Source organism: Eleutherodactylus coqui, chromosome 2 (genome assembly GCF_035609145.1).
Source record: "Eleutherodactylus coqui strain aEleCoq1 chromosome 2, aEleCoq1.hap1, whole genome shotgun sequence".
NCBI classification, from domain to species: Eukaryota; Metazoa; Chordata; class Amphibia; order Anura; family Eleutherodactylidae; genus Eleutherodactylus; species Eleutherodactylus coqui.
This window is the reverse complement of record NC_089838.1, coordinates 105,948,172-105,974,016: the sequence shown is the minus strand read 5'-3', so window position 1 is coordinate 105,974,016 and position 25,845 is coordinate 105,948,172. Positions and strand designations below refer to the sequence as shown.

The 25,845-nt window shown below is 43.2% G+C and overlaps 1 protein-coding gene across 6 annotated transcripts in view; it reads left to right on the top strand.

Moving 5' to 3' along the window:
* Positions 1-25,845, top strand: part of SH3TC2 (SH3 domain and tetratricopeptide repeats 2) — a 99,749-nt gene that overhangs the window by 22,471 nt on the left and 51,433 nt on the right. For 3 of the 6 annotated variants that reach the window (XM_066591290.1, XM_066591295.1, XM_066591293.1), the window contains exons 2-3: positions 13,665-13,790; positions 24,371-24,466. In XM_066591290.1, coding sequence (XP_066447387.1) covers positions 13,665-13,790; positions 24,371-24,466 — 222 coding nt within the window. The remainder of the gene's footprint in view (positions 1-13,664; positions 13,791-24,370; positions 24,467-25,845) is intronic. The other 3 variants (XM_066591291.1, XM_066591294.1, XM_066591292.1) reach the window with 2 other exon arrangements.

The window sequence follows — 25,845 nt, the reverse complement described above, 5'->3', positions numbered from 1 at the left end:
CGGCCTCGGGGTCGGGAAGAAACGGCGGCCGGAGGTTAATGGGGAGTTTGCTTGGGCTCCCGAGTCTGCCACCGGCGGCGGGAGGAAGAAGGTTTTGGAAATAGCGTCGCCTGAGCCAGCCAAGTTGCGGCTGGTGACCGGGACAGCTATTTCCTCTGTTGGTTTGAGGCGACAGGATATTTTTAGAAGTAGGAGGGGCTCCAAGGTCCTCTTCGCAGGTTTTCCATTAGGGAATGTTTATAATGGTTAGGAGGTTATAATGGTGTATGATATATTTGAAAGGAAATGCGTTTAAAAATTTTATGTTAATGTTGTTTGTTTTAATAAATTGGCTGCTGTGGCCAAATTTTATCCAACAGATGGTGTCGGTGGTCTGTTCGGGTAATGGTAGGTGGGGAGGGGGATTTAAAGGGGTAAGGTCATAGCAGCATACGACTCCGTTATACCCGGGTCAAGCCTTTCAGCTTTGCTTTTGAGTTTTTAAGTGATTGTTAAGTGGTGTTTCTAGGATAGAGCTGGCTTCTTCCGATCTGCTGACCTCATGTATCTTCTCCTGTAACATTAAGACAGGATATTAGATACTTGGCCACTTTGCCAGAGCTAAAACGCTGTTGCATAGTTTTCACTGATATGGTTCTTGTTGACTTGAATGGATTGTTATTATCCCAATGTGGTTTCTCTTTTTTATGAAGTTAAATGGTAAAGTGCCTCTTATAGGACATCTGAGCATTGCTACGTGGGTCAATGGCTTGTTATGTAACTAAACTTGGCACACCGCACATATTAACACTGACATTCTAGCTACATCTGATAAGCTGCAGAGATCATTACATGTGTTTAGTGGTTTTCTAACAGCCAGATTTGCTAGTAAATCAAGGATATTGGCATTTAAATCAAGCGTAAAAGTAAATAAGGTTATATGAACAAAAGTTGGGTGTGAACAACTGCATACAAGATACAAGTAGTTGAGCTAAACTGTGTTTTCTTTCAAACTATTCAAGATACGAAATTTAAAACATTTGCTAAGTTTTTCAACTTTTCCAATAGATTCATTCGATATGTACATTGTATGGTTTTCAAAGGTTGGACATACCCTTAAAGAGGATCATCAGATCTCCTATGTCACCCTGTCTGAGGGGGAACAGGATAAGATGCTGAGCTATATATAGATAGTTTTCTCTTATTTCAAACAGCATTTTGCTGTAAAAAGCTGTTGAAATTCCATCAGGACTCGGAGAAAATCTGCAAGTACTGCCCCCCCCCCCCCTCCCACTGAGCACTTGACAACTCTCTCATAGAAACTTATACTGGAGAAACTGTCGATCGCGCTCTGTGGGTGGTGGAAGCAAGACTCGCATGCTTTCTCTTTGAATCCTGGCAGCATTTCAGTAGCTTCTTACATAAAAAAAATGCTGAATGAAATAAATCCCTGAGTTTTTTTTTCTTCACCTCTAACCTATGCTGCCCTCAAATATGGTAGCATAGGAGGATCAATAGAGCCACTTTAAAGGAGTTTTCCCATAACTTGAAATTGTTTTACACCCACTCTGCCCTTCCTGGTTGCTGCAGACCAGGACTTATGACTGTTGCAGCCAATCACTGGCCCCAGCAATGACCCAGTGATTGGCTGCAGCAGTCACATGTCCTGGTCAGCAGCAACTAGGAAGTACAGAGTGGTTGTGGAGCAATTTTGAGTCGTGGAAAAACCCCTTTAAGGCTCAATTCATATCACATTTTTTCATATAGTTGTCAATATACTTTTGGACATAGAAACATGTATCTAATGACATACTCTACAGTATCCATAGACTTCTAAGCCGCAGATACTATATATGATGATAGTGTCTCCTTTAGGTATACATCTAAAAAGTTTATGCGTGGATACCTTTTCTTGACTGCACTGAAAGCATTGGCTGCAGAACTTTTTAAAAAAGGGTATAACAAAAAAATATATATAATACATACTTTTGTTTATATAATGGGAGTTAACCCTTTCCAATCCACTGTCTGACATCTAAAGACATTCTGATTGAAGGCTGCAAAGCTTCCGATGGTGGAAGACGTATGGCAGGGTATTCTTACTGTATATTACTGGACGCTCTGTTATTGGGGGCCTCTCCAGCATGTCCAATACCGCAGTACTGGTTCTAGCCAGCAGGTGGTGCCATTGTATAATGGCAGAAAGAGAAAAACCCCTAGGAAAACCTTGAATCCACAATTGGATTGCAAAGGGTTAACTCAAACATAACTGTATTCTGTATGTTTGTATACATTTGCACATAACATATTTGGATCCATTTGAAACTAAAACACAAACAACATTCACTATCCTAATGTAAAGATGGAAACGAATGTCAGAGCACCTTTCTGACTGATCCATTTGATGCAAAAAAAGGATACAGTTGACACAATGTTACATTGCTTTTGGCAGAATGTTTTTTTCTTCTTAAAAAAGGCATAGAGGGGAACAAATGAGCTATGGCCCCCACTCTCCTATATGTATACCTCTTTCAGAAGAAGCTGCATCATAGTTTATGGTGGTTTATGCTATATGTATTATATTACATTCACCAGGAATACTTAATGTGTGCTTATATTATGCTTTCGTTAAAGAGGATCTGCCAGCACTACTGAAATGTCTCTTTTAGTACATACTTGAATTCTCATGTAATAACATTTCTGAAATACTTTACCTCTTAACTTGGTGTTAATCTGTTCCTCTGTTATTCTTCCTGAATATGTATGAATAACTTGACTCCTGCGTATAACCATTCCCCTTGTCCAATGGGTGTTACCTACACAGTCTGATACTAGCACCCCTGACTGGTAACACCCGGCTATCAATTTAGTCATAAATTTCTGGAAGACAAGGTTCACTTTTCCTTCTAGAGAAGACTCTGGCTTTGGCTCATAATTCCAGTTATTGGAATAAAATCACGCATGATTGTGCGTTGCGAGATGTGCAAATCTCACACATACGAACCCCATCCTTTTGAATGGGGTCATACACATGCACGATGCTTTCCTGCATGGCACTGCGATGCTATGCGGGAAACAAATCGCAGCATGTTCTATCTTGTGCTTGCTCTTGCATCACAGCGCCCACTGTTTTCAATGGAATCAGTGGTAGCATCACTCCACGTGCTAGGTGAATGCAGTGCAATGTGAAGGTTAGCTATTGAAAACAATGGGATAAACGCCACAATCCTCTGCCACAGCTGATCCCTGCATCCTCGAAGCGATGAGAGGCTGTTTTGCCATGAAAACATCTTGGGTACTGTTGTACCTTGTTGACTGATCTAGATTACGGTTTTCTCCAGCAGGTTTCGGGGTATTTTGTAGCTTCCGAATTGTATCGTGTGCACACATCGTGGAGCAAATTAGACACAAGCTATCAGCCTACTATCCAAAATGGCTCTCTGCCCAGAAACAGCCAGACAGGGCCTTTTATTGTACAGACACACAATGGGCGTGCAACAGGTTACATCAGTAACATATAGGATTCTCATTTGTCGGATCATATAGAATCCCCCGCCTCCCCCTCTCCCCACCTCTCTCAAGTAGGAGCCTTTGTCTTTAACAACATGTGGCCAAATCTGAAAGTGAAAGTAGATATCTCTTTGTTGAAGAAGATTCTGTGTGGGGGATGGGGAGGACTGGGAAAACACTCAAGATGAACACATAAGCAGTAACATAACACTGTGATTTAACTCTTTCCTTATGCAGCAGAGTTCCACATTAGGGTGAAGTCACAAAACACACATAATACGTCTAGTTTAGTACAAATCGATAGACATTTTATATTAACTAATCATCATGTCTATCACAATCCCCCCTTAAAATGTCTATCCTCTAACTCTCTATCTGATTTTCACAGTTCTCTGCGCGTGAGCCTATAACAGGAGCGCGTTGAAGGTTCGTTTTAGAGTCTTCAAGGGGGTGTAGGACTTGTCCACTCCTTCTGGGGATGCATCCAGCGAGCTCATTGTGGGAGCGGCTTTTCCAGCATCAGTTTCACAGGTCTCTCTGACACAGGGGATAACACAGCAGACTAGAACAGAAAAGATAACCATCAGTTCACATACAACAGCGACGCCCGTCTGTGCCAGGATCCTTTACCACCCGCTCATCCATGGCGAGTACTGGTCCCAAAAGTTAGCTCTTTTTAGTTAGTGCGGTCAGCTTCTTAATGGCAACTGCGTCTTTACCCACGGGTCACGTGTTGTCTGGGATGTAGGTACAACAAGTCTCCCCTATCATCTTACAGACACTCCCCTTTTTAGCTAAAGTCATATCTAAGGCCATTCTATTTTGAAAAGTCATAGTCGAGGTAGGTCCTATTGGTCGACTAGTCCCTATAAGGCGTCTCTAGTATAATTTATAAACCGCTGCTAATTATAAAAAACATAATTAATCCAGTCAACATTTTATTTACCCTAATGATCAGGAAAATGGACTCGAATCTAGTTTTAACTTGGTCTCTATTTCTAAAACTTGTCAGGTACCCCCCTTGGCTATCCTATGACGTCAATGTATACGTGTAGATCAAAACTACCACAAGGGGTCTCTCTTCTCGCTCTAGTATAATGTTACAATACTAGTAGTGTGCACAGGTACGCACGGCGTGGGACTCCCTAATCTTCACCCACACCAATGTTCCTCCTGGAGATAGTCCTAATGGTGAACACGTCCAGGTCGCCTCACCCTGACCCTACACTACCTAGTGACAAGACTGGAAGGAACCGCCGTACCTATGCGGAAAACAAGGATAGACCAACATGACAGGATAACCACAAAACACAGACTGAGTTGGATCGAGATAAAGTAACTATTGGGGGTAACCTCATTATCCTCAATGTTGTCTGACAGGATGTGGAGGAGCATAAGGGCTTTACTAAGGCACACTCCCCTGTCCAATTACCCTCCAGGTGGGTCCTCTACCTCATGTCTCCACAAAGCCAGTAAACGTCTCCTAAGGACTGGACCTGATTCTTCGTCCATTCCCCTCCTAGTGTACTGTTGGAGGAGCGATACCCGTTGGTGAGTTCCCCAAAAATCTCCCTCCACCCTGCCTATTTGCCTGGCAGGTGTAGTTTCCAGGGTAGTCAGTAATACTCTCTCTCCGGTGCAAAACACTTAAGTAGTTATAGAGTATTGCTTCTTCCACTTCTCACGGACAGTGTAATTAGCGGAAATGTTCGTGAAGAGACTAATAAACCACTCTTCAGCATCTACCGGGAGATTTAGGGGGACCATCCCCGAGTGTAGTCGGGCACTACCGCACACGCAACAGTTAGACTTGTTGCTCCTGTTAGCATTGTACCTCATCAACTCCAACCAGAAATTCTGGTCAGAGTAGCCAGTCGCTACTGTCAAGGTTTCCTCAAAAGGTAGGGTCGGTTATGATCATCATGTTCGTCAAGGTCTTTATCTTACGGCGGAGGGGGTTAATTATGGGCACGGGACTAAGTGAAGGCTTCCATTCGGGTGCATCTACCATATCCCTTATTTTAAACTTCCCTAAGGGATCTGTCCTCCCGTACCGGTATGTCCCCAGACTATAAGTCCCTCCGTCCCCTGGGCTTGGATCTCCCATGGTTAATGTAAAAACCGCATTAAAACCAAGCAACATACTAAGTTCAGCCTTCCAATACCTGCTGTCCTTATTATTCTCAAGGAGGGTTATACGACTAATTAGGGATTTCCCGCTCCTATCTTTCTTATTTAAGGCACTTCGCGGTTTATAGGACCAGTCTGTTCCTGCGTTCCATCCCACTAATCCCCAATAACGGCAGTCTTCTCCCCAGACGTTATCAGTGGCGCGAACATATTGTATTCCCCGGGTATATGAGTCATATAACCAGCTGGACTGAGCTAAATCTGGTCCGCGGTGGGATTTTGCGCCTAGACACGGGACCACAGTACAATAGTTGAAGGAATATGCGGCTACTTGAGCATTGGACGAGCTATACTAGAAGGTAACCATACCCTCATATTCTTCCGACTAAGGATTCCAGTTGCCACCCTCCTCTCTCACTAGCCCTAACCAGAGTAATGTCTTTGGCACAACTAAGACTGGTCTCCCGGATCTGAAGCTTTCTTACAGTATGAAGCATGGATCCATGTGAGTCTTTCGGCTAGTTTCACAGCTGTGGCAGTAGTCAGAAGCACCTGGTAGGGACCATCAAATCGGGGCTCAAGAGGGTGCTTCCTGAGGAACTTCTTGTCGCACACCCAATCCCCAGGCTGCAAGGTATGTGTCCCAGTGTCTGCCTCTGAGTCTGGAAGGGAACACCTGTGCATAGGCTTTGGTTAGTTCTTTAACAACGGAAATCACATACTTAGTCAACACATCAGATTGTAATTGTAACTACTGAGGATAGTAACGACCTAGCCTTGGGGCTAGCCCAAACAATCTCGTAGGGAGATAATGTATAATCCCCCCTGGGTTCATATCTAACACTGTATAAGGCTATTGGATGACAGTCTTTCCAAAGTGGCGTCATTTTTAAGTATCTTACTTTTTAGCGTGCCACTACGTCTCTCCACCTTTCCACTACTCTAAAAATGGTAGAGTATGTAAAAGGCCTGGGATACACCCAGAGCAGACATGACATGTTACATTCACCTGCGAAGTTTATACCTCTGTCTGACTCTGAATCACTTCTGGTACCCCATATTCACAGTTTACCTCGTTCATGAGCTTCTTTGCGGTTACCTACTTGTTTGCCTTGGTAACAGGGTCAGCCTCCAACCTGCAAAGACATCAACAACAACAAGCACGTATTCATACTTCCCAACAAGTGGGAGCTGAATGTAGTCAATTTGCAATCCCTGAAATGGGTAGAGTGGTCCCGGCAAGTGTGATGTGGCAAATTTACTTCTGCCCTGACTTACCCATGGCATAGATCACGCTAAACTGGACAAATGATGCAGCAGCTACGGAGAACCCAGAAGTCGCCCATACTCTTTCAAGCGTCGTCGTCATTGCTGCTTCACTAGGTGGGTCTTTCCGTCCACCAGCTGGGCCATCATGGGAAACAGGAACTGTGGTGGGCAAGTGCTGTTGACTGTTCACCACACGCTGTCCTGTTTCTGCTGCTCCCATATTAGTCCATTTATTCTTTTCTTCCTTGCTGGCTTGTAACTGTAAAAGTCTTTAGCATATCAAAGTCCAAATTTTTGTCAATGTCCAAAGTTTTTACCACTGACTCATGCCGTCAGTATCTTTTCTTCTTTCTTCCACGGCTTGAGGGCCGCTGCCTTTGCTATGCTGTCAGCGAGGGTGTCGTCTCTCGCCTCTCCAGTGTAGGAATCGGTGCGAACTCTCAACTTTGTCAGGTAGAAGTAGGGCCCTCCATGAGACTCTGTACCGCTGCACCATTCTCAATTGGTTGTCCTGCTAAGGTAAAAACTGTCTGGCCTTCCATATTGGGCCGTAATCATGAGCTATGCCAAATGCATAACAGGAGTCAGTGTAAAGGATTGCCGGTCTTACCTCTCGCCACTCTACTCGCCTCAGTGAGGGCCTTCAATTCCGCTTCTTGTACTGTGACATGCGGAGGCAGAGCTTCTGCTTCTAGGACATCTTGTTGTGTGACCACTGCATATCCGATGTAGAGTCATCAATTCTCACCCTGGTACCATCTGCAAAAAGCTCAACATATGCATTATCAACAGAGATTCTGGTAACTGTTTGCATACCTGCAGTTTCTTAGTGTATTAGTACTAAATAATCGTGCTGATGTTCTATTTCACATGGCTCGGAATCTTGTTATCTTATTCCATTTTTTTTTTTCCAAACCCAATAGCTGATCTACAACACCTAGATCATCTATGACCCAGATCACCTATGCCTCCCCCTTTTGAACCGGAATACTCAATGGAAAAAGAGTAATTGCGTTCAAACTAGTAAACCAAGAGGCACAAAAACAAGCACCTTGTAGGTCAAGGTGACATTATATGCAGCAAAGTCTGAGCGAAAATATCCTTTAGATTTTTTTTTTCAGGTTGCAGTTAGCATTTTTTAACACAAGGGGGCGCCACACAATTCAAATTTTACGTCACCCAGTGTAATAGTATTTCAGGGGAAGTCCAGCGTTTAGCTTTTACTCTTCTGTCGGAATATAATTATAGCTTCAGTGTAGACTGACACTAGAATATACAAAAGACTTAAAGGGGTTGTCCCGAGGCAGCAAGTGGGTCTATACACTTCTGTATGGCCATAATAATGCACTTTGTAATGTACATTGTGCATTAATTATGAGCCATACAGAAGTTATAAAAAGTTTTTTACTTACCTGCTCCGTTGCTAGCGTCCTCGTTCCCATGGAGCCGACTAATTTTTGGCCTCCGATGGCCAAATTAGCCGCGCTTGCGCAGTCCGGGTCTTCAGCAGTCTTCTATGGAGCCGCTCGTGCCAGAGAGCGGCTCCGTGTAGCTCCGCCCCGTCACGTGCCGATTCCAGCCAATCAGGAGGCTGGAATCGGCAGTGGACCGCACAGAAGAGCTGCGGTCCACGAAGACGGAGGATCCCGGCGGCCATCTTCAGCGGTAAGTATTGAAGTCACCGGACCGCCGGGATTCAGGTAAGCGCTGTGCGGGTGGTTTTTTTAACCCCTGCATCGGGGTTGTCTCGCGCCGAACGGGGGGGGGGTTTAAAAAAAAAAAAACCGTTTCGGCGCGGGACATCTCCTTTAAGGAAAAACTAAAGAATACGGATGAATTACCATCCTACTCTGAGCAATTCAGTCCCTCTTTCTTCACATAAAAAGTAAAATTACTTCATCGAATTGCGTGAAAAAGTCTGCTGGGTGACTATAGGGAAATTATTTCGTCTGTAGGAGCCTTCCATAACATCATCGGTCTGAGTATCCATTGGAGAAGCAGGCAGTGGAAAACAGAGCCCCTGGGAACATGAGAGAGCGTCCCCTGTCATGTATTCCTGGCCTCTGCCCCCCATGCATCAACTCCAATCTTCCATACACTATAAACCAGCTTAGTCATCTACTATGTCCTAAGCTGCATCTTCACAAAGGTTTGTTTCCCTGAACTTATCACACATCCAAAGTGGCCACATCTTGGAGTGTAACAAAGGCCGGTCAAACAAAACCTTACTTCAGACAATCATGATGTTAGCACTGGATACAGTGGCATTGGGGAATATAGGCCTCCCAAGTGCAGCAAAATGGCCGCCAGGATCAGAAAGGGGCGGGGCTACAGATCTCCCAGGTGAGGCAAAATGGCTGCCGGAGCAAGGGGCGGGGCCAGGGGCAGCAGCACTTCCAGGTGAGTCAAAATGGCCGCTGGAGGAGGAAGGGGTGGAGCTACAAATCTCCCAGGTGAGGCAAAATGGCCGCTGGAGGAGAAAGGGGTGGGGCCAGGTCCTGTCCCGGATGGGGAGGGGCCGGAAGTAACATCACACACCCTGAAAGTGAGCACATGGGGGGGGAGTGCTGCAGAGTCACACTATGTGGGGTTGTAAACATTGCAAGCGCGGCCGCCATTACAGGGAGGGGCTGTAGTCAACACAAAGGCATTACATTGTTCATAAGCAATACACATACCCCCCTACATGCTTTCTCCTCTTGACTCTCTTATCTACGTTATACCAAAAAAACTAGCTAAAAACACCTTTCTTTCTGCTAGGCTTCCTGCTCATCTTCTGAAGACTTTCTACAGTCTATCTTACCATACTCATTTCTGCTTATCTGTCCATAACCTGACATTTCTTTCTGCAACTTTTCCTGGTCCTTCTCTTTGTTCAGTAAATTCTGCTCCCTTCCCTTCAGCAACCAAATCACAAGCTCTATGACCTTTGTCCTTGCTCACTCTGCTCAACTCTATTCTCTAAACAACCTGCGTCTATGCCTAACCTTCTCATTCTATCCTATCCGAAGTTTCTGGACACCGTAGTGTTTCTCTTGTAAAATCTGCTTTCTTCAAATCCTTCCAATATAACCTCTCTTTCCCACTCAGATTACAATGCACATTAATTCTACAAGACAAAAGGAACGGAAGGGTTAATTGGAAAAAAGCTTTCAGTTCACTCTTATCAGCAGCCCTCCCCCCAATAATAAACAACTGCACATTCTTTCTATAATACCAAACAGACGGGATTACTGGAGAATAACCACAACGGCTCAAGGTATATATCTCATCTACTTTTATAACAACCAACCTCTACTAGTAATCCGTCTGGACAGGACATTTTAGCTATACACAGAGACTGACGATTATTTTCAATGACCAAGAGTTTCTGGAGTCAGCCGTCACAAAGCACGGCTATATTCCCGCGTATATACCTTTTCACATATGAGAACATAACACGCTCAATCATAAGGTAAATATGCGTATCATAAATCTTCCTAACCTCACACTAGTTTACCTAGGAGTAAGTGTCTCTCTCCGGCGTGCTCCCTCAGACTTAAACAGCCGAGTCCGCCCTCCTGACACATTAACCCTCACAGAATTTATCTCTTGGTCTTGTATACACAATTTTTTAACCGTCTCAGACATAGCAGCCACAGCATACAAAATACCCCTTAAGCAGGTTAAAACGGTGGTCTTTTCCGAGTAAGAAAGAACTATATTACCTGCCTTTCATTGATTTATCACTCTGGATCAGGAACAGGCAGAAAAGCAGTCAGAACCCAGATCACATCGGTAGATTTACATAAAGCAATCTTACCGTGTTCTGTAGATTTTCGGGCCCCTGAGTTCTGCGTGCCATCTGCCGATCTCTGTATTTTTCCAGAATGAAAGAAATCAAAATCTCTTAACTCGGTCCACCCAGGAGACGCCACTGATCTGGATTACGGTTTTCTCCAGCAGGTTTCGGGGTATTTTGTAGCTTCCGAATTGTATCGTGTGCACACATCGTGGAGCAAATTAGACACAAGCTATCAGCCTACTATCCAAAATGGCTCTCTGCCCAGAAACAGCCAGACAGGGCCTTTTATTGTACAGACACACAATGGGCGTGCAACAGGTTACATCAGTAACATATAGGATTCTCATTTGTCGGATCATATAGACTCCCCCGCCTCCCCCTCTCCCCACCTCTCTCAAGTAGGAGCCTTTGTCTTTAACAACATGTGGCCAAATCTGAAAGTGAAAGTAGATATCTCATTGTTGAAGAAGAGTCTGTGTGGGGGATGGGGAGGACTGGGAAAACACTCAAGATGAACACATAAGCAGTAACATAACACTGCGATTTAACTCTTTCCTTATGCAGCAGAGTTCCACATTAGGGTGAAGTCACAAAACACACATAATACGTCTAGTTTAGTACAAATCGATAGACATTTTATATTAACTAATCATCATGACTATCACATGACACCGGAAGTGATGGGTGTCGTCAAAGGTAAGGCTGCTTGACAGCCAGGTGACACCTTCAGTTCCTTATTGACCGCACGGCTTGCTCCCGTACTCAGCCTCTCGGGTCCTTCCACTCCCGTCATCCGTCGGCCTTTTGGGTTCTGGCACTCACCCCCCTGTCTCCCTTCTCTGCTTCCAGGTCACTGGTGCTTTGCTGCTACCGTTGTTGGCCTCTCGGGTCCTGTTACTCACCACCCCGGTCCCCGTTCTCCGCTGATGGCTCACTCCCATCTTCAGGCTCTCGGGTCCTGGCACTCACCCCTCCGCGTCTTCCTTCTATGCTCATGGCTCGCTCTGAGGGGATGCTCTCTCTGCATGGCTGGATTAAGTGGCGCGGCAACGGTAGCAGTTTTGCGGAGCTGGGGGGGGGAAGTTGAGGTTACATGGCCGCCAAGCTCCTAGCAGCATGGGGAATGAGTTATGGCTGGCATGAAGGGTTAGAGTTAGGGTTTGCTTTACTATTAGTCTTACATTATTAGCTGTACATGCTTCCCTATGAATGCGGGCCCGCTCTCACATGGAAGTATTTACGTCTAATAATGTAAGCCTAACACTATAACTAACCTTTGCTGCAGCCGGCCAATCAGTTGCTTGTGGGCGTACACTGGGCGGATACAGCCCATCACTAGGTCTCCACCCATTCTGGTGGTGGAGACAAGTTACAATTGTACCAACATCTTGCATCCCTGGGGAATTCACACAGCAGCATTCACGTCCCCATATCGCACTCGCCTGTGTGAAGTTGGCCTAAGGCTTGTTAAATGGTCTGACTTTAAAAGGGTTGTCCCGTGAAAGCAAGTGGGGTAAAGCACTTCTGTATGGCCATATTAATGCACTTTGTAATATACATCGTGCATTAAATATTGGCCATACAGAAGTTATACACTTAGTCTCCATGGCGCCGACTGAAGCCTTCTACTCCTTCCATTAGATGCGCTTGCGCAGTCTGCTCTTCTGTTCTGTTGAATGGGGCCGCTCCGACGTGCTCGCGCCGCACAGGTCTTCTGCGCATGCGCAGACCAGCTCTCCGGCGCGAGCACGCCGGAGCGGCCCCATTCAACGGGACAGAAGAGCAGACTGCGCAAGCACGTCTAATCGAGGGAGAAGAAGGCTTCGGTCGGCGCCATGGAGACAGGGACGCCAGCACCGGGGGGGGGGGGGGGAGGGAAGTGTATAACTTCTGTATGGCCAATATTTAATGCACGATGTATATTACAAAGTGCATTAATAGGGCCATACAGAAGTGTATAACCCCACTTGCTATGGCGGGACAACCCCTTTAACTTACAGAAATGGTGCCTTCCTATAGGTGGCGCTGTAGAGGCATTGTTCCATCTTCCCATTTACAAGTGAAGAATAACGGAAGATCAGCACAAAGTGAAGTATTAAGAAAAGGATGTAGCAGAATTGGTATAATTCATGAAGAATCTAATTGACTAAAACAGGTTCGTCAGAAGAGATCCTCTTTAAAAGTTGTCACTTTTCTGTTTATAAGCAATGCACATAAATGGGTTTTAACAACGTATTGATGCATATCTGTACCCTACATATGAGAGAACATGAGCATTGTATGTGTAGGGAACATCTTCATGCAATCCATCCGGGCTTTCCTGCATCTTCCCAGGAACAGGAACCTGAGGGACAAGCCTACAATAAAGACAAGAATCTCACGAGCGTTTGCTCCATAGATGTCAGCTTCCTGTACAATTGTTCTCCTGCACAAATAAAGCCATTAGCTAATTTTACTCCCACAATCTGTTGAATCTCTGTCTGTGAAGAGTCTGTGAACTGTGTGGATTCCATGTGCAGTTGCATTTGCTCCTATGGTGTGTTCTGGAATTTTTTGTGCATCGCTCTTTATTCTCTCTACCCCCCCCCGCCCCCCTCCTCCCTCCAGCTCTCTATGATTTTATTCTTCTTGTGTAATTCTATTTTTTCAGCTACGCTATTTCTACTGACGTGTTTCTACAGTAAACAAGCTCACCTTTTTCTCAACATAGAAATCTCCATGGATACTGAACCCCCCCTCATCCCTTACTTGAAACACCAGCCTTAAATAGATGGGAATTGGGACAGATATAGAAGTGCAAGCTGATAAGAAAAATGACAATATTTCTCAAGAATGCACTTTCTGCAGCAGAGTTTAACCCTTTCCATGCATCTAACAAAGACGTTGGGTCGTTCATTTAAAGGGATGTCAGTAATGACTTGGGATATTTCTTTAGTGTTACTATGTATCGACTGATTGAATGCTTCCATATCATTTTTGCCACAATCTTCAGTGTCCTCTGCAGGTAGAGGATCTGTGGACAGCACCGACTCAGGATTCCTGGCTGGCTGGACACACTGGCACAGCTGCAGTCCTCACAGACCAGAAGGATGTCCCGGCGTGGAAACAATGGCATCAGGCAAGTAAATATCTTGGATGTTTGTATACTTAATGGGTTGCTGCTGAATATGTGCAGTGTCAGTATGGACATCCTGATTGTGTTCTGTGCTTCTTCTTGATGCAAGGTAAGCTAGATCCATCATACATTACTAGCATGGTGTATATCATATGGCATTTATTACCTAGTACATTCCAAAGCAAGAGCTAATTTACATATATATAGCTTGCAAGTATTAATATAACTGAACTGTTGCAAATTTGCTGTGTACTTAATACATTATTAGTGAGAGCCTTGTCCACGTGAGCTTACAATCTACTGTATAGTACATTATGGTTAATAGTGTGATAACTAATTCCACTCAAATCCTGGAAGAATTTGGTTCCAGTTTACCCTTCGTATTCCCGCTATGTTCACATGGGTCCAGGAAGCTGAGAGATGGAGAATCTACAGTATATTGTGTTAGGGGGAGGAAGTGGGATTGTTTGAGATAACTGCAGTTAGATGCACATTTCAATATCTGAGGGGTCTCAGGCTTAAACTTAATGATGCTTTTAATAAGACATTGCATAAGCTTTCTGCGTGTCACTTGAGATAGGCTGGTGCTTATAGGAAAATATATATGAGCCTTCTGTGTTCACAGAGATGTACAAGTATATCACATGGCAGAGGAGAGTAGCAGAGCTCATAGCTGAAGTCTCTCCTATTCAGCAGGTAGTGGTTATAATATGCCCTCTCTAGCAATCAGACTCATTGCTTTGAGTGTGATTGCACATTCTGCCTCCTTGGCTGTAAAGTCACTTGTACACAGTGAAGTCTATAAATTCTGTACAGTTATAAGCAGAAGTAGAGATTAAAGCTCCTGGACTCTGATGTAAAAGCTATAATTCCCTCTCACCCTGCCAAAAAAAATCATGCCATTTAGGCTGGCTTCACACGGACGTATTTGCACACACAAAAGTTGCATGCACAATACGCAGAGAATAGAACCCATTGAATTTAATGTTCTCATTTCTGTATTTTCTGTGCGTACTTCAGTCACGCAAAAAAAAAAATAGAACATGCTCTACTTTTCTGTGCATTTGCACACCATAGAAGTTAAGGGAGGGGGGGGGGGGGGGGTACGTAAGTGTGCATGAAATATACCGACGGGCACACAAAAAAAGCCTCGTTCATAGCGCAAAAATGCAGCGCTCAGGTGTGCGCAAATACGTTTATGCTTGTGTGAAGCCGGTGTTATGTGGTGTACTAATTTAAATTGTCTTCAAGTATGGAGTAAAAATGCCTGTTGAGTAAAGCTTTTTCACACACGTGTTATAGACCTATGACAATTATGAGGGATCCACTTTGTAACAGATTTGAATGACCAGATTTAAGGAGAAAAAAAGCACATAATTTCACATTACTCTGTTGGGAGATGTAGATGTATGTGCTATATTTGCTTATGTGTGGCCACCTAGTGGTTGTGATGTAAACAGCAGCCTGTAGCATGTCACTATGATATATAGAATTTCTATTCTGAGAAACCAGAAATACTTAACAAATTTCACCCAAAATTAAGGATGGGCATATCTTTATGACATTCATTTAAACAGAGCCATCATATATTTAGTACCATGGTAACAAGCCCTAAACAGTACCCACTTAGGAAGATAATTGTGGTTTTGTACATTATTAAAGAAGAGAGAAAATACATTAGAAAGCACATATTATGGGAGTGTTGATCACGTAGTTAATAGACTCATTCCATCTAGTATAAAAAAGCTTATTAATCTTGCGTACATATCATTGCTCACAAGGTATGTTACAACATGATGGCGCATGTGTCAAATACTCCGGCGCCAGTCATATGACTCCTTCTTAGGAGGAGGTATCTTCTTAGATGTGGTAATAGTAGACCAGGCAGAAAGCATGAAAACATCTCCACCTGAATTAGCTGTATTGCCCTCAGGCTGGGTTTACACAGAGCGGAATCTCGACGGAAATGTTGCGGTTTTGCCGCAGCGAAAAACCGCCAGATTTCAGCCGGGAAAGTGCAGCTTCAAAACCCGTGGCACCTAGCCATGGGTTTTGGAGCGGCCTGGCCGCATGCTTTTCTGTTGTGGCTGGCGCTCCCATAGAGAGGAGCGAGGCCGCAACAGAAAACAAAAAATAGACATGCTGCAGCCGAGGAATTTGTGCTGTAGCGCCGGTTAATGCCGGCTTTGCCACAAAGTATTGACTGTCCTGTGTGGATGAGATTTTTGAGAAATCTCGTCCACATGGCTGGCTAATCTCGGAATTAGCGTCCGCAGTCGGATTTTCCGCAGCAAAACCGCCCCGTATGAACCCAGCCTAAGGCCGCCTGCAGACGGCCAGGTCGGATCCGGCAGTGAGAATTCTCGACCCGACCCGAGCGCCTGCAGAGAGCAACGCGTACTCAACGGCACCCCGCAGCTCCAGATCTTTCATGTGCCGGCTGCCAGGTGAGTGACATTCCGAGCCCCGCTTGGAAATAGGGCATGCCGCAGTTTGTTTGCTGCGTGAGATTTCGCGCGGTCAAACCGCGGCCGTCTGCATAGGATTGCGTTTATTAACACAATCTTATGCAAGCTTCCAGCGGCGGAATTTCCGCCCGTCTGCAGGCGGCCTTAGGGTATGTTCGCACTCTGCAGATTTGTTGTAAACATTTCTGTGACTAAATATCCATTCCGTGCATCTGAATGAGGCCATTTCTGCAACACGTGCATGGATTTCTGCAAGCCCTCTTCAGATGAATAGGACAGTTCAGAAATGTGTTGCCCCATGAAATCACTTGTGACATGGAAGATAACAGTAGTGAAATGCAACTAGCCACAACATGCTTCTAAACTCACCTAATATACTTTAAACATAACTGGTGTTGAGTGAACCAAAACAGTAGAACCTTGTTTCAGGTCATATTTAGCTAAAAGTTTGGTGCAAACCTAATCCTATGAGTAGAAGATGTAGAAGAGAAAGGTGAAGAGTAAGGAGGAAGAGTAGGAAAAAGAAAAGCAGGAAGAAGAAAATCACTTCTTGCTCTTCTTCTTCTACCTCTTCCACTTCCCATTCCCTTTCCTTCTTGCTCTCCCTCTTCTACCTCTTCCACTTCCCCTTCCCTTTCCTTCTTGCTCTCCCTCTTCCTTTTCTCCATTTTTTTTCTTTTCGTCTTCATATTCCTTGTTCGCCTTCTTCCTTTTTCTCGTCTTTTTCTCCTTCCTCTTCCTTTTCTTCCTTCTCCTTCTTTCTTCTATTATACAGGACTTTTATGACAGTGGTATACAATAGTTCTAGGGGTATCAGTAAAGCTCTGGTCCCATTCGAACTAATTCAGACCAAACAGAACTTATTTCTGAAATTCGGCCAGCCAGCCCAATAGGACTTTTCAAAAATTCGCAGAACACTACACCATGACAATGAGATTGTTTGAGGAAGGTCCTCTGGACTGCATCCATTTAATATAAAGTATTGAAACACCAAGTAATATGAGTCACGGAAACTGTAGGTATGTTGTTGTGTTATCATTAATATTCTAAGGACAGTTATTAATATGCAGTGCTTTATTCTTCTTTCAAGCATGCATGAGGTAGCTACCAGGTAAGCATGTGTTGTATTTGCAAAAAAAAACCTGTTGTAAGCATTTTCCGGGCTATGAGGGACCATATAATTAGCTTTTCTGACGTTGGCTAAAGGAAATTGAGCTGAGACTGGTGGCAGCTGTCGTTGTTTGGCCCCGTAGGACCTCCTATTATTATTTAATACAATGAAAGGAGTGAGACAAGATATGGCATCCATTACTTTCTGTGATCGCTTCCGTTGTTTTTGTTGCTTGCATCCTACAATGGACTCAAGTAATGCATACATTATTGTGCAAAAGTTTTGGGCAGGTGTGGAAAAAGTGCTGCAAAGTAAGAATTGTTTTTCAAAAATAGAAGGCATCTGCGGGACAACAACCCCAAACATACAGCCAATGTCACTAACAACTATCTTCAACGTACAGAAGAACATGGAGTCCTGGAAGTGATGATATGGCCCCACAGAGCCCTGATCTCAGCATCATCAAGTCTGTCTGGCATTACATCAACAGACGGAAGGACTTGAGAAGATCTGTGGTTAGTTCTCCAAGAAGTTTGTAACAACCTCCCTGACGAATTCCTTCAAAAACTGTGTGCAAGTGTAGCTAGAAGAACTGATGCTGTTTTGAAGACTAAAGGCGGTCACACCAAATATTGATTTGATTTTGTAGATTGACTAAAAAACTATTAACACTTCTAGCTTTGAAAACACTCTTACTTTGCAGCATTTTTCCATATCTGCCTAAAACTTTTGCACAGGACTGTATGTGAACAAAGCCTGGTGGTTCTGCTGTTGTCAGTCACTACGTCACACAATGCTGCTGTGCATTTTCCACTCAAATCTCCTATTTGCATAGTCTGATTCTTCCTTCTACCCAGCTGTCACAGTTATCTTGTATCAATGGCCACACTGTCTATACATGTAATAGACCCACATCATGTGGTCACTAGTAGTCATTCTGTGGATCACAAAGGACTACTCATATGCAGATAGAAAATATGCAAAGTATTGTCTATCAGTTATTGAAAAAGCTCCAAATATTAGGCAAGGGGTTACATAAGTAAAATTTATGTTCATTTAATTGAAGTTAGGTTTTAAGGGGTTTATCCAGTTGTAAACTATCGATAACCTATACTAAGTAGATAAGCTGGGGTCTAACGCCTGGGATCTCCAATGATCAGGCTAGTGCACTCATGCACGGAGCTAATTTCAGCAGGACGTAGAGAACTCTGTTACTAGTGTAGTGGCCTGACTTGGTATTAAAGGCAAAGTTCCCATTCACTTCAATGGGAGTTTTGCCTGCAATACCGAGCCTGGCCACTGCAGTAGGAACAGAGCTGTCTGCTTCCTGCAGAAATCAGATCAGTGCAAAAGCACACTAGCAAGCACAAGCAAACAGGTGATCAGTAGAGATCCTGGGCATTATATGCCTGTTGATCTGCTATTGATGACCTAACCTAAGTATAAGCCGTCAATAGTTTACAACTGGACAACCCCTTTAATGCATCTATACCTAGATATTAACAGATTTTTATGTAGCATAGTTTAAAGAGAACCTGTCACCTCTCCTGACATGTCTGCTTTAGGAAATACTTGTAGTTAACATAAAATTTTTGTATGGGTCTGCTTTTCAGTTGTCTCTGTACAGTGTCTAGACACCCCATGGTTCCACCCTATTTTTTTCTGGCTTTATTGGGTGAGCCCATCTATAATTGTGCATGCTCTTTTTTTCAGTCCTCCCGGAAATCTTTGAATGCATTAACAACTATTATTGAGGAATACAAGCATTTAGTACAACAGACATGTCAGGAGAGCGGACTGGTTCTCTGTAATACACTGTACACCTATATGCTTTTCTCAAAGTTGATATGTACAGGGGGTGGACAAAAATATGGTAACACCATACGAAATACATGGAATTTTAATCATTAGCAGTGAGCTGCCCTTTTGACCTCTGCTTGGCTGAGAGCTTTCCTGACAAATTTGTGTTTACTTCACCTCTTGCCCTGCTCTCGGTGGTTTTGGGAGCAGCTAGTAACAGCAGCTGAGTGGCTCCAATACCTGATCAATGGAACCAATGTAAACATCTGCCCGGCAGTATCTGTGTCATATTACCTCTACTTAAAATGGGTCTCTACATGTCTTATTGAAATATGATTTATAATCCCACGTAATTAAGGCATACATTTCGTATGGCGTTTCCATATTTTTGTCCACCCCTTGTAACTCTAGATATCCAGTATATCTATACTGCTCAGTAGTAGCTAGAATGCACATATTAGAAATGATCTGTACGTCTGTACATTTCTCTAAATGAGGATCTATTATAATGTAGTGATGGCATAAATATGGTCTTTATTCTAGAGTAGTGTTTCTCAAACTTGTCCTTGAGGAATCTGATTTATCAGATGGTCAGGCCTTCCTTGAATGAGCACTCATACATCCTAAATTTGGGGTTCTGCTGCTTGAAACTCCTAAAACTCGGTGGAAAAAGTGGTTTTGTGTGGCAATACCATTATTTGTAAAACATGGCAGCCACTTTAGAACGTCATCGATAAATGTAGACCTATTGTAAATTTTTATGCTACCTTTTTACAGAGGAGTTTAAAGCAGTCTATATACTCTACATTACAGCGCAGATTATAAGAAAACGCTGAGCTCAGGGATATATATATATATATATATATATATATATATATATGTATATATATATATATATATATATATATACTGTTCTCTGATTTGATTCAAAGTGAAAAGCTATTTAAATGTTAGCCGACAAAGTGAAGGGCTGAAATGTCCCACGATCTTGGATTCAACATAGGGTGGTACGCTGATGTCACCATCACTAACAAACAATTGCTTTGCCCCAGTAGCCGTATGGGAGAAATGGTAGTCTGGGATTAAATTTGTATTTAGGGCTCTTTTACACGGAACGATTATTGTTCATAAAATCATTGAATGATGTGAAAATCAACAGTAATTGTTCAGTGTCAACATGGCCAATGATTGAACGATGAATGAATTTTGTTTGCTTTTCATTCGTCCATTTTATACAGGCATGAAAATGATCATTCATTGTTATCCAGTAGTTACGGATAAAAGCTGATCCTTCTGGTGTTTCCAGACCCCCCTGACCAACAATGGACAGAATGAAAAAATACCCCAAACAATTACCTGTGAGTGTAAATGGATGTTGTTTGAAAGTAAAGCCACCTATTCACTCATCCCAACGATTAATTGCTCTACATAAGAGGACCCTAATTAGAGAGAACAGCAGGGCTCAGCTGGTGACGTCCCTGACTAGAACCTGCCTATCACTCCATTCTAAAGTGGCTGCTGGTAAGATGGACGGACACATTTCAGACCTTTCCCTTGGCTATATACAGATGTCTGATTAAAAAAAAGTACACTTCTGTGCTTTTGTCCCAAAATTGAATTAATATAACTCTATGCAATTGTGTTTACCCCAAGTTCTTACCTTATGACCTGTCCCTTTACACAGGGATATGCAAATATATTTTGTATGATAACTCCCTCTAAACTCCGTTAAGTGTAAATAAAGAATTCCTATAGAGCTTGGTCAATTTCGACCCACATGTTGGGTAGAAAAGTTTCCATAATAAACCCTTACAGGCCATCCATAATGTCGCTTTCCAAGGTAGACCTTCATAGTAATGCTTTGAGTCTGACAGATGGTCAGAAGTCCAGGTCACAGGGTTAACATTTCTGTTTATTTTTCTGGAGATGACGTGCAGGCACCATGTCAGCAGAACAGAACAAGGGCCAGAACAGGTTCTTTCGAGGACTTTTTTGTATGCGGTAAAAGAAAACAGGTCTATAGATGGAGTATAGTTAGTTTCTGCCTGGATCACTTGAACATTTCTGACATCTGCTGTTTTGAGAAAAAATATGGAGTTCCTTGAGTTCTGCTTATGTACTGATCTTCCTATAGGCAATCAATGGGCCATTGTGATAGAAAATGTGAAGGTTGCTACAAATCTAAATACTGAATGATTTTAGACCTGGTTTCATGTATAACCGTGATCGCTCATCCTTTCATCATTGATACTTTTAGAGACAACTTTGAGTCTTTTATCGGAAGAGTCATTCTGACACACAATCGGTATGGAGTCCTTGAAGTGAATCTGTCACTTCACTCAGATTCCCTTTTTCTTGCTCATATCTTAGGTCAAGTATCATGGTTTATTCAAGTATGTGGAGAAGTGGAATGTAGCAACTTCATGGTTCCGGCTCATGATTTAACTCAAGTATAATTAGCAGCAGAAGAAGCAAGTTCTTACTAATGTTGTATAGTGAATGATATGGGGCGCTGGGACAAAGCAATTTCATAACCCTCTGCTTATGTTTCAAGTCAAGTAGTTTGTATTTGAAGAATAGGGAAGGAACAGTTTTGTAACACTCGGCTCTCTGAGGTCTGGTCATACTTTAAAAAGTTCCTCACCCACTTCACCAGGTGCATAATCATAAACGCAAGGAGGTATTAGGAAATGTCTGGTAACAGATTCACATTCTGGGCTATAGAAACCATCACAAACATATTTTTTTATTGTCTCAGTGTCTTTTAAGGGAATTGTCTGACACATTTCTATTGTAAAATCAGCTAATTAATATTCACCTCTTCCTGCCCCATGCAGGTCCCCCACCGGCAGATCCATCGCCAAGCTCTGTCATTGGCAGAGCAGAGACCCAGAGCTGTCGGTGGGGGACATGCCAGAAGCCAGGATAGGTGGGTTACAGAATGTTTGTCAGACAACCCCTTTAAATAAAAAAATGAAGTAACTTTCCAACAAGTCTTCATAAAAAATTATTGGGGTTGATTTACTAATACTGTCTAAAAGTTAGACAGTGCAAACTTAGGCCGGCTGCACACGGCCGTGACGGGCTCCGCCGTGGAATTCTGCGGCGGAGCCCGTCACGCCGCCCCCCAGAGGCCCCATACTTACCTGCGGATCTGGCGTCTTCTGTCCCGCATGATGCTTCGGCGCGCATACGCCGCAGCATCATGTGATGCGCCGGCCGTGTCATATGACACGCCCACAGTGTCGCATGACGCGCCGGCCACGACATATGACGCGGCTGGTGGTTGGTGGGGAAGCGGTTTCACGCTATTTTCCGCTGTGCTACAGCGGAAGTTAGCGTGACGGACGGGCTTCCATTGACTGCAATGGAAGCCGTCCGTGCGTACACCCGCGGCAAATAGAGCATGCTGCGGGTGAGGTTGGGTGATTTCACGGTGCGGAATTCCGCAATGGAATTCCACACCGTGAGCATTGAGCTATTAGGTTCAATATAACCTAATAGCTGCGGGCAACGCGGCGGAATTTCGCTATGTATTACGCAGCGGAAATCTGTCTGTGTGCAGCCGGCCTTAAACTAGATAGTCTAAGGCCTCCTGCACATGAGCGGAAGAAAAGGGACATGCCGCGATTTGTTTACCGCACCAGTTTTCACGCAGTCCAATCACGGCTGTCTACATAGGATTGCATAATCTAAATTCCCGCCATGGAATTTCCGCCAGTGTGCAGGAGGCCTAAATCATTCAGTGATAAATCTGGCGCATTTTTAGATTGTCTAGTTGAACCATAGACCACCTATCAGTTGGCTTAGTTTACACCAAAAATTGCACCAAAGTTTTGACACACACACTGCTCTAATTGCGTGCAATTGTTGGCACAATTTAGGCTATATCCTAAACAAATAAAAAGTGTGGCGCAAGCATATAAGACAGTTTTTTGGTGTAACTTGCACCAGAAAACAGTCACATTTTGTAAATCAATTTTTATTAGAGTTTTTCAACAAATCTTACCACAACAGTCTCATCACAGGAATCAGCATAATAAAATGCTGTCATAATGAAAACAGTCATATCTTGAAGAGTATATAAGCCCCATTGTTTGTACAGCTCCTACGCAAACTCTGCATCTCCGTGGTAACAGACAACAAATGAACTCTGTGTAGTCTGATCCTGCATTCATATTCCTTTCTCTTTATCCTCTAATTCTGTCTAAACTACTGAATGCACATTAGTACAAAGTAAGGGGAAAATAGAAGAAAGCATATACTGCACGATTACACTACCCAGAATATGTTTGCTGTCTGGCACCATGCAGACTCATAGTCGGCATAGAGTTGCAGAAACAAAATGGGAGGAACTTTATAAATGAAGACCTGTTGCAGAGTTTCTTCATTTTTTATTTTTGGTTTATTGGAGCAATTAAAAAATTGTGTTTGTGAAGGTGTACATTGCCTTTACATTGTCAAATCTGTAGACCAGTCTGTGAGTTATCTCTGCTGCTCTTTAACTACTGACTCAGTAAAGTTTTCCATTCGCTTGTATTTGTCAAGGGCGCCACTAGAGATGAACCGCAAGCTGATGGGATAATTAAGCAAATAAAATGATATATAAGAAGAAAATCTATAATGTGACTGAAGGAATCACGGGAGCTTCTCAGTTTCAATATTTGGTAGAAAAAGCTGCCCACGCTTGAAAATGGTGGAATGTTCTACCGCAACGTCGCACTTTGCTATGAATGTACAGGTTTGAATGAATGGTTATATTCAGAGGTGTAACTTGAAGCTGCTGGGCCCCAGTGCAAAATCTGGAACTGGGCCCCCAACTATAAAGCTTCATTGATGGTACTGGTTTGCAATATGGGAAGGAGAGACTTTATAGGCCCCCTTAGGGCTCCTGAACCCAGGTGCGACTGCACCCTCTGCACCCCCTATCGTTACACCCCTGGCTATATTGAAGCTGAGAAGCTTCTGTGATTCCTTCTGCTATGCTTTGGACTTTGGGAGGTTGACAATCACAGATAATCACCCGCATAGGACTATGTCTCCATGCTGACTCTTACTGTGTTTGGTGATGGAACATCTATAATGCATATGGTGACCTCCTTTAAGAGTTCCTTGGATATCATACTTAATTCAAGACGGATTTTGTAAAAACGGCTATTTATTTCAGTTTGTATGAAGAGTATCCATCCTTTCTGTCTCCATAGATGACCTGGAGGATTCAGAGTTAGTCTCTGTGGCTGAGGAGACCCCACTGGGGAAGGAAACTATCTCCCTGGGAGTGGGCGAAGGATATATCACTGGTAATATCTGGTGTAACACCAGACATGTTCTTCAAAAGAGTCTTTGAAGGCTCTGAGTTGCTTAAACATTGTAAGATGTAAGCAACAATGCTATAAACTTTGAGACAAAATTAGTTTGAATTTATGGGCATATATGGAAATATATTTCATGAATGTTGGCCTAGTACTCTAGTAACAGGTCTATTGTACATGGACTGCAGGTAAGTGACTGGACACCAAATATCCAAACAAAGTAATCAGTAGACAAATCCATCTCGACAGACAGCAGAATCTTTCTTTATCTCAAATCATTTCTCATAAGAACTACTTATTATTAAGCCTTTTAAATCTTAGATTGTTAATAAATGCTATTTAAAAGGTTTTGCGTGACTAAGATATGGATGGCCTATCCTCAGGATAGGTCATCATTATCAGTTTGGTGAGGGTCTGCCACTCAGGACTCCCACTGATCAGCTGTCTGAAGTGGCTTCAGACAGCTGAAATGGAGCAACATTGTCACTTCAGTGTATAGCATGTACAGTGCTATACATTTGACAGTGGCTGTGTCTGGTATTGCAGCTCAATCCCGTTATCTTGAATGGGACTGAGTTGCTCTCAAGGCATGTGACTAATGAACGTGAAGTCATAGGCCTGAGAAGAGGCCGCTTCACTCAATTGTCTTAGGCAAACCCAGGCTTTTATGAAAGATTACAGTAGATATTTAGATTATATTGGGACAACCTCTTTTCATATGCCATATCAAGGCAATTTCACATGGTCTGATAATTAGGCATAAATATTCACTTGTCTGATCATCAACTTATGTAAATAGGCTCAGGCAATGAGTGAGTAAATGTTCAGCCCTTGGCTGCTCACATGTAAATAGGAGGATGTGCTACCAACAAATGTTATTTACATTGGGATGAACTATTATATTAACAGTCATTCGTCTCCATACTACATATGAACGGCAGTAACAAGTGCTAATCAACATGCTAATTGCTGATTGGCATGTTATACAATGGGCAGAGAATTGGCCCATGTGAAAGGAACCTTAGTGCATATGGCTCTCCCTCTAAGAGCCAAAGCAAATAGACAGAGTAAAGAGCTTTACGTCTTTTGATGGACTGTTAAGAAATACAGTATTTATTACACGGTGTAATAATAAATTTCTCCTATAGGGCTGCCTGCGAATTCCTTTAGTAATCAGCTAATCACAAAGAGTCAGAAAGTCAGTCATAGAGCATTTTTAACACGTGTCTCTGTTTAAAGTAAAATCTACGTTGACAATATTTCACTAATCACTATTTAAATAGATATCAAAAGCTGATAAACCCTTTCCCATCCAATTTTGGATTCAGGGTTTCCTACAATGCTTTCTCTTTTTGCTGTTATACAAC